At 46.9% G+C, this 15658-nt stretch overlaps 4 protein-coding genes across 4 annotated transcripts; all 4 read left to right on the top strand.

Annotated features, from left to right (window-relative positions):
• Positions 1 to 54: 54 nt before the first annotated feature.
• Positions 55 to 2570, top strand: MIND_00302300 (WD-REPEATS-REGION domain-containing protein; the record flags this gene model as incomplete). Its single annotated transcript, XM_037359885.1, has 5 exons — positions 55 to 361; positions 415 to 666; positions 720 to 850; positions 905 to 1238; positions 1294 to 2570. 5 exons carry the CDS (start codon positions 55 to 57, stop codon positions 2568 to 2570), a joined length of 2301 nt encoding a protein of 766 aa, XP_037222770.1.
• A 1499-nt stretch (positions 2571 to 4069) lies between these two features.
• MIND_00302200 (Carbonic anhydrase) lies at positions 4070 to 5597 on the top strand (the record flags this gene model as incomplete). Its single annotated transcript, XM_037359884.1, has 4 exons — positions 4070 to 4820; positions 4884 to 5152; positions 5202 to 5262; positions 5311 to 5597. Exons 1-4 carry the CDS (start codon positions 4373 to 4375, stop codon positions 5595 to 5597), a joined length of 1065 nt encoding a protein of 354 aa, XP_037222769.1. The 5' UTR covers positions 4070 to 4372.
• Positions 5598 to 6540: 943 nt separating this feature from the next.
• MIND_00302100 (uncharacterized protein) lies at positions 6541 to 6941 on the top strand (the record flags this gene model as incomplete). The annotated part of the gene is made up of 2 exons (XM_037359883.1): positions 6541 to 6586; positions 6640 to 6941. 2 exons carry the CDS (start codon positions 6541 to 6543, stop codon positions 6939 to 6941), a joined length of 348 nt encoding a protein of 115 aa, XP_037222768.1.
• Positions 6942 to 11542: 4601 nt separating this feature from the next.
• MIND_00302000 (WD40 repeat-like protein) lies at positions 11543 to 11890 on the top strand (the record flags this gene model as incomplete). Its single annotated transcript, XM_037359882.1, has 3 exons — positions 11543 to 11560; positions 11608 to 11833; positions 11886 to 11890. 3 exons carry the CDS (start codon positions 11543 to 11545, stop codon positions 11888 to 11890), a joined length of 249 nt encoding a protein of 82 aa, XP_037222767.1.
• Between the last annotated feature and the right edge of the window lie 3768 nt (positions 11891 to 15658).

Genomic DNA, 15658 nt, shown 5'->3' with positions numbered 1-15658 from the left:
ACGTAAACACTTTCGCTCTCCTCCCACCACTTCCCGCTCCTGCCCTCGTCCCCCATGCGTTTCCGAACGCTAGAAATCCGATGGAACGACTCCAAGCCCATCAGCTCCTGCGATTTTCAACCTGTACCCGTCAAAAAAGCCCGCCCACCGCCCAATGACCCGCGTGCATTTGGCGGCCAGTCCTATCGCCTTGCCACTGGTGGAGAGGACAATCACGTCCGTGTCTGGATGGTTTACCCGCATATCCGACCGCCAGGTGTCGAGGACGAGTCAATATCACGCCGCCCTGCTCGCGTCGAGTACCTGGCCACGCTGAGCCGCCATTCTGCAGCGGTCAACGTGGTCAGATTCTCCCCCAACGGTGTGTGGCAACGATTTTACGCGACTTTCCACGACTGCTGACGCGTAAAATAGGCGAGCTCATCGCGTCTGCTGGTGACGACGGCATGGTCATTATTTGGGCTCAGAGCGCCAGTCCACAGACGACGACCTATGGGAGCGACCTCAGCGCTGAAGACTTGCAGTACGAAAAGGAGTACTGGAAGCCGCGAACCACGTTTCGTTGCACGACGATGCAGGTTTATGACCTTGCTTGGAGTCCAACGGGCGAATATCTATTGACTGGGAGCACGGACAATACAGCCAGAGTCTTTGCTGCAGCAGATGGTGCGTTCTTTGAGCTAGCTATTGCTCTACTCCCTTTACTCATTTCCATCCAGGGAAATGTGTCCATGAAATCGCTGAGCATTCACATTATGTTCAAGGCGTTGCTTGGGATCCGTTGAACGAGTATATTGCCACCCAATCTTCAGACCGCTCTATGCATGTCTATCGAATCTCGACCTCCAAAGTGCGTCTCATCCTTTGGTCATTCCCTCAAGTGATATTAACTCTTTCGCCTCAGGGAAGCTTTGAAGCCCATGCCGTTGGAAGAAACACCCGTTTTCCCACTCATACACCAACCCCTCGAGCTCACAGCCGTACTCCATCGATTCACCGAGACGAGTCGATCCTCAGCGCCAGCAGCACTGAATGGAGTCGACCCCTTCTCATGCGAAGTCAATCCATCGAAAGCGACCGTGAAAGAGAGCCGGGTCTTTCCACTCCCTTTCCACCTACTCCAGTGTCGATGTTGGCAACAGCTTCAATTAATGCTGCCATGTTTCCACCACCACCTGCGGGCACTTCAAGTCGTCGATCATCTTTCAGTGGCAGTAATGCTCCCAGTTCGCCTGGCTGTTCGTGTTATCTTTCTATTTTCTCTTCTTCTAATGCTAAAATCCTGATTTGTAGTCTCACGAGCTCATGCTCGTAGTCCTTCTCCGATGCCCGCTCTTCCTGCGATCCGAACACCTCCCAGCGCTAGTGCTGGCTGGGCTGGTCGGTACGATGAGCGGAGTCGCAGTAGAAGTCGCTATGACGAACGAAGATACACCGACGGGGCCAGAATGTATGGCGATGAAGGCTATAGCAACTTTTTCCGTCGCCTGGCTTTCAGTCCAGATGGTGGTCTCTTGTTGACGCCAGCCGGCACATTCGAAGACCCCAGCGCAAGTGTGCCGGGATGGGAGAACGCGGACCAGGAGGCGGATGCTGAAATGTCGTCACGAGGGCGGAAAGCTCGGTCATCCACGGAAAATGTTGGGCCAGCGGAGCAACAAGCGACAAATGCGTCCAACTCCACAGTCTACATCTACTCTCGCGCCAACTTTGCCCGCCCGCCCGTCGCACAGCTTCCTGGCCACAAAAAAGCTAGTGTTGCGGTCCGCTTCAATCCTGTCCTTTTCGATTTGCGACCGGGTGTTCTGGGTGGTACAAAATCTGCTCAAGGAACCGCAACAGGTGCGGGAGACGGGCCAAGAGATGTCGAGGAAAATATTGAAGTAGATATTACCGGACCTTCCTCATCGGCTTCTCCAACAATCTCACCTGTCGATTCGAGTCGACCACCTTCTTTGGCAACACCAGTTCCGTCAAATCCTTCGTCTCCACGAATTAATGCCATTCCTTTACCCCCGCCACCACACTCCAATCTTCCTGGCACAGGCTCCATTTTCGCGCTTCCCTATCGAATGCTGTATGCCGTCGTCACGATGGACACACTTGCGATTTACGACACCCAGCAAGCGGGACCCATCTGTCTGCTCACGAAGCTCCATTACGATGAGTTTACGGACTTGTCGTGGTCGCCCGATGGTCAATGCCTGATTGTATCCTCGCGCGACGGGTATTGCACGCTGGTCACTTTTGACGAAATCTTGCCACCACATCACACCCAGCAGACGGTGCTGCAACTCCAGCAAATTGCGGCGGCTCATTCTATGGTTGTTCCTGGAAGCACTCCCGCGACACCAAGTCTCAGCGGGAGGAAGCGGCCGCTGGAGCCGTTGACGCCTGCTGCGAGTGTTGACGGTGATCGGGAGTCGATCCCGCCATTGCCAGCGAATGCGACTGTGGATGATGCAGGCGCAAGCGGGTCCAAAGGGGTCGAAGGAGAGAAGCAAGAGGGGGACGATGGTCCCCCGAAGAAAAAGCGGCGCGTTGCGCTAACCCGGGTTGGCGACTTGTAAAGTGGACGACCCTTTGGCGACAATAGGGCCGTGTTTTGCCTACTACTCCATATGTTTCTACCGACAACAACCATAACACCTTTGTTGTGCTTACACCTTGTCGATGATGGACTAGAAGAGCTACTTGTAATACAACTACATATTGTCGTTGATATGCTCCTCGGGTCCACCTATCTATGCGTTACCATTGGGAACGGCAACATTCAAGTGTGGAGGCGTAGTTTCTCTGTCGTACCTGGGTACCATCGGGCATGTTTTGAGAGTAGCATCCCCGGCGAACCCGGGAAGCCGACTAGTACAGGCTGTGAAAACGCGCACTGATTAACGTCGCAACAAAACTCGTCCTCCGTGCTCATCTGGACCTGTATTGCACCGATACCACAACTTTTCGATGGTGTCAACAAGCCGGCCTCCAGCTCCCTCGCCGGCGCAGATACTTAAGCGCAACGTCCTCTCAGAGCACATCAAGGAACAAGCTCGAGCCTGATCCAGACTGGAACAAAAATTGAAAATTCGCAGATAGACCAGGACACGCGGACTGTTTTTGTTTACACATTCCCTGTGGGCTTGTTGTCCGACACGCTTTCAGCGGGCAACTGGCTGTTCGCCCTGCGGTAGCCTACACAACAGCGCAGCTACACAGCTGCAAATCGCTTTTCGTCGACCCAGAATAGCATGCACCTGAGCTATGCAACTCTAAGCTGCCCAGCCCGCCGCCGACGTTATTCTTAGAAATGTCTTAGGCACCGCAGTTGACCCTGATCAGCGCGGTCTGGACTCTCGAAAATTAAAAAATGTCATGGTCACCAGACGACCATCGACGGCGTCCTTTTTGCAGACTGCCACGTCTCGACTCGGGTGAGGATCCCGCCGCCGGAAGCCGCGTCGCTGGCGTTGGGGTGGGCGCACCCCAGGCGCCCGCCAAGAAGCGCGCCGCTGGGCGGTACTCGGATCCAAGCACCCCAAGTGCATGGCAGTTCACGGTCCAATCAACGGCACGCGCAAGGATCACCCAGGCAGCCTAGTTTCTCGCAGGGACTCACCCCAAATAGGCCGCCCTACGGGATGAAATCACGATGGACCCTTGTTGTTCAACACGACCCTGGACTTGGGAGCTCAAAGTGCTCCACAAATGTTCAACTTTAACCTCTCGCGCTCCACGATCAAGCGGAGGTTGAACACGGAGGCAATCCGGCGAGGAGGTTCAAGTTGGGAAGCGAAGATACGAGCACTTTCGGGGCAACCTCTCATTAGATTAGGCGCCCCCATCAGCGACGCCAGGAACAGGCGAATCAAACGCAGCGTGCGCCGTGATTGGCTACCGGACTTTTGCGCACGTTTCAACGAATATTATCACTGACCGGAACGACGGGCATCGCCAGCGCCGAGCGTACCAAGGACGGCCAAGCTTACCAAGAATTGATCCAAGACAAGCCAAGCACGTCGAGTTCCGCCCACCCAAGCGCGCCAAGCGGACGTGTTGAATTGCGGTCTGGACCGATGGACCCGCTTGTGCTGAACAACCCAATCATGTATCAACGCTTGCGGGACTGCGATCCATTCGCGGTGGGACAACCGTATGCTTTAAAATCCAGGATCTGCGTTTCTCGGGCGCCTTCATATTTGTACCGCCCACTCTTTCTTTTCTGCTTCGCAACCCCCCGCCTCTTCCTCTTTTCTTCCTCTCTGTCGTGTCTGCGTGCGGACTCGACATCTACTCCTTCGAAGACAAAAGGCCTCTTTGTAACGCCGTCTGGACTTTCAAGCTTCAGTCTTGTAATCCCTTGCGTCTTTCACCAACCATGTTTACCCGGTTACTCGTATCGTCGCTAGCGGTCACGTACGCCAGCGCAAGCTGCATGCACGGCACGTCCTTCATGCCACGCGCGGAGGGCAAGGTCGACATTAGCAAGTTCGGCTACTCTGGTCTGCAAGGGCCACTCAACTGGGCGGGGCTGGACCCGGCCAACAGCGCGTGCCGCTCGAGCAAAGTGCAGTCGCCCATCGTCCTCGACGACTCCGTCGGCAAGGCCAAGTCGAAGCCGAAAATCGAGATCGAAACGCTCGAGGAGACCGAGTTCGAAAACTTGGGCACGACGCTCGAGGTCGTCATCGGCGAGGGCAAGGGCAAGACGACCGTCGAGGGCAAGGAGTTCGACCTGAAGCAGTTCCATCTCCACACCCCCAGCGAGCACCGCATCAACGACGAGTACTTCCCGCTGGAGATGCACATGGTCCACCAGGCGAAAGGTAATTGGTCATCTCGTCGTGCTTCTTTTGATGGGCGATTTGCTGACTGTGCTTCCCGTGCAGACGCGTCCATCGCCGTCATCGCGATCCCCTTCCAGCTCACGGAGGACGGCTCGACCACTGAGCTCCTCACCGCTGCCACCGCCAACCTCAAGGACGTCGGCAAACCCGGCACCGCCACCAAGACTGGCAAGCTCGATTTCGCGGCGCTCATCAAGGCCGTTGAGGACGGCCCCCTCTTCCAGTACACCGGCTCGCTCACCACCCCGCCCTGCGCTGAGGGCCTCACCTTCCTCGTCCTCGAGAAGCCCCTCCCCCGTGAACGTCAAGACGTTCAACGCCCTCAAGAGCGTGATCAAGTTCAACTCGCGCTACACGCAGAACAAGCTCGGCGAGAGCAACTTGCTCGCTGTCTCGACGGAGCTCTTCGCCAAGGAGGACGGTACGTGCCTTGTTTGACGACGTTGGTATGGCTGCTGAGCGCTTGTAGGCTGCAAAACGGTCACCGTTAACAAGAACGAGCAGCCGCCCAAGAAGCCCGAGATGGAGCACAAGATGATGGAGCCTAAGAAGCCCGAAATGGAGCCCAAAAAGCCCGGAATGATGGAGCCCAAGAAACCCGAGATGGAGCCCAAAAAACCCGAAATGAACATGGAAAAAGGCAAGATGGACATGCCCAAGAAGCCGGAGATGTCGCATGAGATGAAAATGAAGGAGGAATGCGGCCAAATGTGCAAGCACAAGCGTCACAACGACTTCGAGCACGACCTCCACTAGTCCGGGGTCCTTGTAGCTCGTTCTTTCGTTAATGTACTTATCTTTCCTTCGGACGGTTAACGTTACAGTACTTGGGCTCGGTAACTAATGGATCTCACTTTTTTTTTGTTTCCTCTGACAACCCGACGACTGCGTTCGTCGAGCGAGCATTGGCAGTAACCAGCACTATGTCGGCGTTTTCGGTGGCGCAACTGTAAAGTGAGACAACCGCGACCGTTGCATCGCTCTCCGCAGGCCTTGGCAGTAACTGTAACCAGCGGGGCGCCTTCGCGCATTGACATAAACCCTAGTTGCTGGATACTTAGCTATCTGGCGCAATGGATTCAAGTCGCGATATTGTCGCGAGGCGAGCACAAGCAGCAATCGCGCATTGGACATGGCGACGAAGGATTTTCTGCACCCTCCCGGGCAATGGTCTGGTCATCTCCCTGCGAAAAGAAAGGTGGCGGTTGGCAGTCACTGGTTTGGCGAGGATAAGTTGTGACGTCACGTTTGCGTCCGCATCCCTTGATTTCTCTCTCATCCATTGGCAACACACATGCAAGTGCCAGGTGAATGCGATGGGCTCGGCACAGAAGGCGCAGGAGCTAACTCTAACCCTCTGTCGGTCTTTCAGCTCGTCGAGGTGCTCCTCACGGCCGTTTTCTCTGCCCGGCGCAAATGCGAAAGACGCTAAATGTCCTGCTGTGGCCCGGAAAGTTGCGCCGTACGATGCAGGGATCCAACAGTTTGAGTTGATCGCCACACGACTGCCAGTGGGCGAGCAGCGCCAGCAGCAGCTCGCAACGCACGTCGAACCTAAGAATGCCGTCTGACGCCAAATTCCTAGTCTCCGGTTCGGATCGAGTTATTCTGGAGGTGGCGGTGGGAACGCCCAATCCTCAGGCTGGAGACTTGGAGAGACCAGTAACGGTGACAGTATACTCGTGGAGCTAGAGCGAATATGCCGAATAGCGCACAAACAGCTCTCGAAGCTTCAAATCGCTGTGGTCAGTGATCTGTGTATACCCATCGTTTTGACCGCTATACTGACTCGAAATAGTTTTCTTGATTATCGACCCTGACCTTGACAATCTAGTCAGCACTGGCAGCTGTCAGCTAACCAGTTGGAACTCAATTGAGAGACTCCGAACTGGTACCATGACCAGGAATTCACCGTGGCTTACTGTCATGGGGCCAGACTCCCAGACGTCTGCTGTCTCGAGTGTATCGACGACACCCCAAGTTGACTCTTTTGTCCTCCCACTGGCAGCAGTTGGGATTCAGGCACATCCGAAAACCCGTTTTCATCGAACATTTCAGATTTCAGGAGGAGCGGAGTGGTGTGTAGTTAAACGGGTGTGAGGATACAGATCTCGGGATATCTTGATTCTCATATGATTCGGAGTTACGGCGCGAGTATGAATATGAACGGGGCATATTTATTCCCAGCCATCATAGAGTTCGCGGCGAATCATAAGTGGCGCCACACTGCGAAGGGTCGTGGAATCACAGCAACTGCCCATCATGGCATCGCCATGCTCGACGTTCCACAGCTCTCTCTCGTACCACCATGGCCCCCACCCCCACCTTGGATGCCCAAACCAACTCCGCTCGTGCAACAGATGCCATTGGGCTGGCAGCACAGCTCACAACAAGTATTCCAATTGCAGGAGGAGCGATCTCTAGCTGTCTCAATGTGATGAAGGGGCTTCTTGAAATGGTCTCGGTGAGTTTGCCACCACTTCCCTCACAAGATCGACTCAGGGTGTTGTCATGTTACAGACTGCACAGTACAACAAGAAGGAGCTGCCCGGTCTTATTGACCAGCTAAAGGAAATCTGTGAAATACAGATGGAGAAATTAGCTGATATCCCAGAAGTCCAGCATTTATTCTCTGTATTGAAGAGGTATTTTGAATGTGTTGTTGCAACTTAGTGTATTAATCATATGCTGCAGCAAGCTAGAGCCATATATTATTCAATGTGAAGACCTTCTACAGAGCTCAAAGAAGAAGAGAAACTTCTGGAAGAGCCCATCTATCAAAGCAGACATCAGTGATATCAAGACAAAACTAAATGCATACCTTCAAAAGTTTATGGTCAGTCTTAAACAATTCCACCAGTAACTTGAAACATCATAAACTAAGCTTTCTTCAAGACAGAAATGCAGATAGCATTATTTATTCTCACACAACAGTTCTATACTGAGGGTAAGAATTACATACATCATGACACTTTATGGATTAACAATCAAAAGACAAAATGAATCAAGCTCTCAGTAAGCTAGATGCAAGATATATTGCAGCTCAATATAATGCTGAGAATACACCCAACTGCTGCTTGGAAGATACCAGGGTAAAAGTTACCCAAGAAATCATTGCTAGATTGACCAGCAATCAATATCCACAGCAAATTATCCTGCTTACTGGCTCAGCAGGGTCTGGGAAGTCTACAATTGCTAAGACAGTAGCTACAAAGCTAGCAGAGGAGCATTCTCTTGCTGCCTCTTTCTTTTTCTCATACCGCTTTGCTGGACGTAATGACCATAGAGGCTTACCTATTGCTCTTGCCTATCAACTGGCAGCATATAGTTCTGAGTTCAAAAGGCTACTCGGAAAATTTCTTGAGGACAGTCAATTTCAGGTCCTGAATGAAGATCCTAAGAACCAGTTTGATAAGCTTGTCATAGCTCTTTTGAATCAGTTACAAGTCCCCTCCTCTCAATCATTTTGGATTATTTGTCTAGATGCTCTTGATGAGTGTGGGCAGGATCAGGGCCAGATAGTTGTATCATGGCTGACAACTGCCAGAGATAAAATTCCTTTCTTTATCCGTTTTTTCCTTACTGGGAGACCACAAGTTCCAGCAACAATTATGACTGGTCCTCTCAAGGCATCTGCTTTTGATATTAAGCTGGACCATCTTGAGCAGCATATTGTTAGAGCAGATATCAACAGATATCTTCACCACTTGCTTCCCCTTACATCAACAAATTGGTATGACAAGTCAAAGGCTGCTTCTACTATCAGTTATATCTCATATCATGCTGCTGGACTGTTCATATATGCAGCCACTTGTGTTAGATATATCAGTACATCTGATAGCCAGAACAGCTGGGATGAACAAGCAGAATATCTGTTGAATATGCAAACTGGACATCAAGATCTTAATGCACTCTACTTGAATGTTGTATCATCAGCCATCCAGAGGCCAGAGGCAAATTCAGAACAGTGGAGAAAGGATCAATATGAAAGACAACTCAGTATACTTTATACTGTGCTTAATCTTTTTGAGCCACTTAGTCTTGATACTCTGGCTAAATTACTAGATATAAACAAGGAGAAGGTTCATAAGTATCTCATGAGATTAAGTGCTGTGGTATTTGTTCCAGATCTAGATGACACAGCCAGTCTTGTTCAGCTATATCATCTATCATTCAAGGAATTTGTACATCAACCTGCCCAAGACATAAATAATCCTGACTTCAGCTGTAGCTCTGAAAAGGCACAAATATTTGTTATTAAGAGAATTATCCAGGTTCAATTAAATGAACTTAGGTTCAATATTTGTGATATTAAAACATCATACAAGTCAAATGAAGAGCAAAATTTGGATATTATGAAATATATTCCACCACACCTCAGATACTGTGTTTTTGCACTGGATCAAGCATATCACCCCACATACTCAGAATCTTTCTGATATCCAGAATCTTCTGATGACCAATGTATGGTTTTGGCTAGAAGTGATTGCCTTATTAGGTGGGGTGACAGTGATAATGCAGCAGGTGAAGACAATATCACAATGGATCCAGGTAAGATAGACACCTATATGCTGACTATTCCTCATAAAATACAGAATGAAAAGCACAAAGCAATGTTTCAAGAGCTTGCTAGTTTCCTGCAAGTTTTTGGGGGATGTATACAGCATAGTACAGCACATTTATATGTGTCCGCATTAAATTTGATACCTCAGAACTCCCACATGATAACTTCGCAACTGAAAGAAGGGGGCTTGAATCAGACACTCAAGGTCAACCAGGGAGCTTGGAAAGACTGGCCACAACTTGTAAAAACTTTCCATCAGGATTCACCAGTTCACAGAGCAAGATTTTCATCTGATGGACAATCTATTATCATCTGTGATGTACACTCTATATACTGCCGGAATGCTATAACAGGAGAGCAGCTTGGGCATTGGCCAGCAAGTAACCTGGGGGTGAGTCCGGATCTAAGGATTTATAGCAGACCTGTTCTCTCACTAGATGGACAATATATTGGATCTGTTATAAGTAATATGTTGCAAATATGGCATGCACCTACTGGAGATCTGATAAGACAATCTGACCTAGGAGGCATTGATATTAAGCGGATTATTTTCTCACCAGATAGCCAGCTTATTGCTATGGATGGTGGCCAGAGGATGCAGATATGGAATATACATACTGGAGAGCCATTTGAGCAGCCATTTGAGGGGCATACAGGCAGAATTATCTCTCTTGCATTCTCATCAGACAGTCAATATATTGTCTCAGGCTCTGAAGATTCAACACTCAGAATATGGAATGCATTTACTGGAAATCCTGTTGGTTGTTCACTTCAAGGACATACTAACATGATTTTGTCTGTAGCATTCTCACCAGATGGGCAGTATATTGTGTCTGGATCTGCAGACAAAACTCTTCGTATCTGGAAAACATTTACAGGAGATCATGTTCAACATTCTCTCAAAGGACATACTGCTCCAGTTCTTTCAGTAGCAGTTTCACCAGATAGCCAATTTGTTGTGTCTGGATCTCAGGACCAGACTATACATGTATGGAGCCTACTGACTGGAGCTCATATTGGACATCCACTTTTGGGACACACTGCTGATGTTGGCTCAGTTGCCTTTTCACCAGATGGCCAATATATTATTTCAGGATCTGATGACAACACAGTAAGAATATGGAATATCTCTGAATATTATGATCTAGTCAACACAATTTCCTTAGCCAAAGGTCATAATAGTAAGATTTTAACATCTGCTAGAATGTCTATGCACAGAAATAGTGAGAGGACTTGTCCTGAACAGCACTCTGGCTCGGTCAACACTGTTGTATTCTCACCCAATGGTCAGTATATAGCTTCTGCATCTGATGATAAGACCATACATATATGGAATACATTTGCTGAAGATAATCTCAGCTATAGTCTTAAAGGACATACTGGTGCAGTTCGCTCTGTTGGATTCTCTTCAGATAGTCAGCATATTATTTCTGGATCTCTTGATGAGACTGTGCAAATATATAATGCACTTACTGGAGACTGCATTGGATCTCTTAAGCATAGTTCTCCAGTTTTCTCTGTAGTGTTCTCACCAGATGGCCAATATATTGCTTCGGCTTCAAACACTATATCTGTATGGAATGCACATACACAAGCACTTGTTTGGTATTCTACTGAGTATGATAGCAACCTATTTTACTCTCTTGCATTTTCTTCAGATGGCCGATATATTGTTTCTGGCTCCTATGATCAAAATGTTCATATATGGGATGCTATGAATGGAGATATTGTGAGGCATTACCCTTTTGAAGAACATTTTAGAATTGTCTGCTCAGTGTCATTCTCACCAGATGGTCAGTATATTGCCTCTGGGTCTTCTGATGGCTATGTGGATGTCTGGAATACTCTTGCAACAGATCATGTCAAACATTGTCTTATAGGACATACTGACTCTGTCCGGTCAGTAGCCTTCTCACCAGATGGCCAGTATATTGTATCTGGATCACTTGATCATACAATCCGGATATGGAATGTAGCAACAGGCGAACTTGTGAAACAGCCTCTGGAAGGCCACACTGATGCAGTTCTCTCTGTTGCATTTTCTCCTGATGGAAACTTTATTGTTTCTAGTTCCCAGGACCAAACTATAAGAGTATGGAGAATACATACTCTTGGTTCCTTATTCTCCTCTTATACTATGCTGCCTACATCTAATGTCAGTTAGTTTTATTAGCTATATTATTTTGACTTATATATGTTTAGAGCTTCACACTGCCTACCTTATCACCCTTTTGGAAACTTAGTGATGATGGCTGGGTTCTATCTGAACAGGAAGATCTTCTTTTTTGGCTTCCTCCAGATTTTCGACCAGGATTTTATATGCCACTGAGTACCAAGGTCATTAGTCATCACAAAGTCAACTTCTCCTATGAGAATTTTATGCATGGAGATAACTGGACTAAATGCTATAGTGCTATCCAACTATCAGGTAGTCAAGACTTCATTGTTTAATACTCTAAGTTACTAATATGTTAATTTAGCATAAACACCCCGCCTAACCTTGAGACTATGCTGGAAAATGTGCTCAATATGATTATTTGGATAATCAACTATGTGACCTGTAAGGTTCTTTTATATATATATATTTTTCTTATTTAAGTTTGATAATATATATTATGATCAGTCATTACTGTAGAGGTATTTTTATATGCAAGGTAACTTTACTGAAAGACAAAAGGTAAGTTAATACCAGCCAGTAATCATTTGACAAATTACAAAAGCTGTTAACAATTCATTTACTTGTTGGGTCGGGCCACAAACCCAGCCCGATTTCGGGCCTCACTTTGTTGGAGCAGGACCCTGATAATAGAGACTTTGCGATGTGCCACCAGGAGCCACCCGGTGGCCGAAATTTGTTGCGATCACCGGTGGCTCCAGTGGCTCCACAGTGATATCATGTGGCCCGATGATAAGCCACAGTCTGGGACAGACCAGGAAACGACTATTTTTGTCGATTTTGTTGCTCAGCGCACGTCTCAGAGTTGACATGAGTCCCGAATGGTCAACTAGGGAGTTATCTGCACAAGAACCAGTCAAAATCCAGTCAAAATCTATCAAATCGCTCTCAGTGATTCCAAAATCTTGACTAGGAAAAGTTTGCAGAGCCCTTTTCTTGCTAGAATCTATCCAATTCTATGCAAAATCCCCAAAGGGAGTGCATTCTAAAAGGCATATTTGGTTTGGCGCTCAGTGGAGACTTGAAGTCGACTTCTCCTAGATAAGGGATACCCCTATCTCTGTTGGTATCAACAACTGACATCATTGGAACATGGTTTCGGATCATGTTGGAGGATCGAGAGTCCCAAGGGACGGTTAAACGGCGAAAACCTACTCAATTGATTGGGGCCTGGACCTGTGATCAACGGCGACTCTAAAACACTGTCGAGGAACTGATCATCTGAACATTGGAAATGCACCAGGAGAGCTGGGACAACTACTGCTGAGGCCATACGCACAAGATACAAGTTATGGGTGTCAATCGAAAGCTGGGAAGCAGAGCTATCCACTTATCCTACTCAAGATCGAGGGATTCTTCACAAGGAAAACTAGATGGTCACGAACACAGAAGATTTACACAGGTCATTGACACCAATACACGCGATACCAGTCATCTGGACCTGGATTTTCAACTCTGGGCCGTATGGCGAAACGATACCTATACAATTATGCACATGGACGACTCTTCTTACTTGAGATTTTCCCTGATTCTATCAATTTCGTTTTAGTATTTATATCACTGTCTTGTATTTGGGGGATTCATGGATTGCCCCACTCTACTAGGTGCATCTGGGGATCTAGCTCGTCAATCTATCTTGCTAGCTCTTTCGAAATAGTATCAACGCGGTCGGGAGGATTATTGGTTGAGGGTTTCGGTTGCGGAATGTAAGAGTTCCGGTTGCTGTTTATTGGGTTTCGGTTGCTGGTCGAGAGTTTAAGGCAGTTAGTTCCTGACTCGAGACAACTCAGAGGGTTTAAGGCAGTTAGTCCTGATCCAACGAGTATAAACTCTCCGGGCATCGTATTGGCGCTTCTCTATTACTGAGTTTCGTCGATAGTACACTTTGGGGCACACAAAATCAATGTTTTTCGCAAGAAACTCGTATCAACCCTACAACCTTACACATTGTGCCAAGGCTCTGTTCACAGGGGTCTGTTCTCGCACAAGGAGTCGATGATTTTTGGGTTTTGTGACTTTTCCTACTCAACATTATACATCTTTCTCTCTACGTCAAGTGGAGTTTAGTTGTTTTTGTTGGTTTGGTTAGTTAGAGAGCTCATTTGCTGTCCCCACTCCGCACTCATCACCGAATAAGCTCAAATTAGACTGAGTTAACATGACGTGGCTATGATGTCATCTTGCTCCAAGAATTGTGTCTTATTTGAATAAAATTTCATGAAACTTGAGTTTTTTCACAATTTCTACTCAAAACTGGTGTGAATTAGCAGAATTGATAGCCACTGGAGCCACCAGTGATCGCAACGTAATTTGGCCACTGGGTGGCTCCCGGTGGAATGTCACAAACTCTCTAATAGGTAGGGGACCCATATGTGTGGTTGTGTTTTTTCCCAGACGCTCTGCAACCAATTCTTCTGTGAGGCTTGGCTTTGGACCCAGGTTTTCTCCAGATGCTCAATAGGGTATATCTAGGCTGAAATTTGCTAAAAACTTGGTTTAAAATCAAAGTTTTGCCTAATATTATAGTTGCACCCAAATGCCAAGTCGAGGTCAAAATTTGGTTAGCAACCAAGTCTTGGTTGGGTGGTTTTGACACGTGCTCTGAGCTAGTTTTGAGTCCATTCATGTCTGAAGAATAATAAATAATTGGAACTTTGAGAAACTTGGGCTAGGTGAGGTCCCTGGCTTACAGAATTATATAGTGTAACTAGCATGACAAATTTCCAGAAAAGGGAATTTTTGCCATTTGACCATACAATCATCAGATAATGTCACACATTGTCACAAAGCAAATTTATATATTTTGTCTATACAAACAACTTTCATTAAGTAACCTATAGTGTCAATTGAATAGTTGTGCCCGTACTGCCAAATCACTAACTAATGTACAGCTAATGAGGCTCTAGTTCCATAACTACTGGAGGTATATACATGATTTAAGTACTATCAGACAGGTCTTCAGCAGTACCATTAATTGACCAAGATATTTGATCACTATGTTACAATATGATCACTGTATCTACTTTTCAGTCATATGAAAGAGAATATCTGGTAGTTCAACTAATGTGTAGTGGGTGACTTATATGTTCAGATACTTTACACCTGTGTAGCCCAGTATACACTGTGAATTTTCAGGTCCACCACAGCAGGTTGGACCTAATAATTCATGGTGATATCTGCAATGCCCATACAAATGAATAATTCATGGAAAGTAGGATGAATAATTTCAAGTTTCAACACTGCTTTTTCATCTAAGTCCATCCAGTATGAATAATTATGAATAATTTAAGCAGTATGACACTCAGACTTGAAATCTAACACTGATATGTGACGTCACAAAAGGTTTTCTATACAAAGGGTTTTCTATAAGACTATAATATAAGTGTATCATACTATAAATAGCAATGAATAATTAACCCTTTTGGCAACTTGTGTGCATTTCAGCACCGGGTCACGATGTTACCAATGTCACAGAGTGTGGGAGATTTGCAGAAAAGGAAATTTTTGCCGTTTGAGACTAAAACCATTAGAGAATGTCACAGATCGTCACAAAATCAAGGTTGTACATTTTTTTTTATACAAAACAACTTTCATTAAGTAACTAATAGTGCTACCACTATTATAGTGGTAGCTCAATAGTTGTGCCAGCACAAGCTAATCACTAGTTGATGCATAAGTGATGATGTCACAAACAAAGCCGGATAAGATGATGGGCCAACTTAATGGATGATCAAATGATCTAATGTTGTAGTGGTTAATGATGAAATCAAGTTGTATTGATAGGTATGATACAACTGAATGACTATTTCCCAGGAGGTAGGAGGGAAAAGAGAATAAACGTGCTAGGAGCAGAAGGCCACCAGCGTCCTCCTTATATACTAATTCCAGGCTGACTAATACTGACTCACTCTGACACATACCAACTCACCCTGACTCATGTCATGACTTATGACTCAGATTGATATGACTCGGTCTGAGTCATTGATGGATTGATGATATCATCTAACCAAATATGGTAAGGCTGTGCTAGCCTTTGTTTGGGGTTGGTTGGTGTGATGTGATGGAGGTTGATGATAT

The sequence above is a fragment of the Mycena indigotica genome (genome assembly GCF_014461135.1).
Source record: "Mycena indigotica strain 171206Taipei chromosome Unknown Mind.scaff0003, whole genome shotgun sequence".
In the NCBI taxonomy this organism is placed as follows: domain Eukaryota; kingdom Fungi; phylum Basidiomycota; class Agaricomycetes; order Agaricales; family Mycenaceae; genus Mycena; species Mycena indigotica.
The sequence above is the reverse complement of the archived record's forward strand: the minus strand, read 5'-3'. Positions and strand labels throughout refer to the sequence as shown.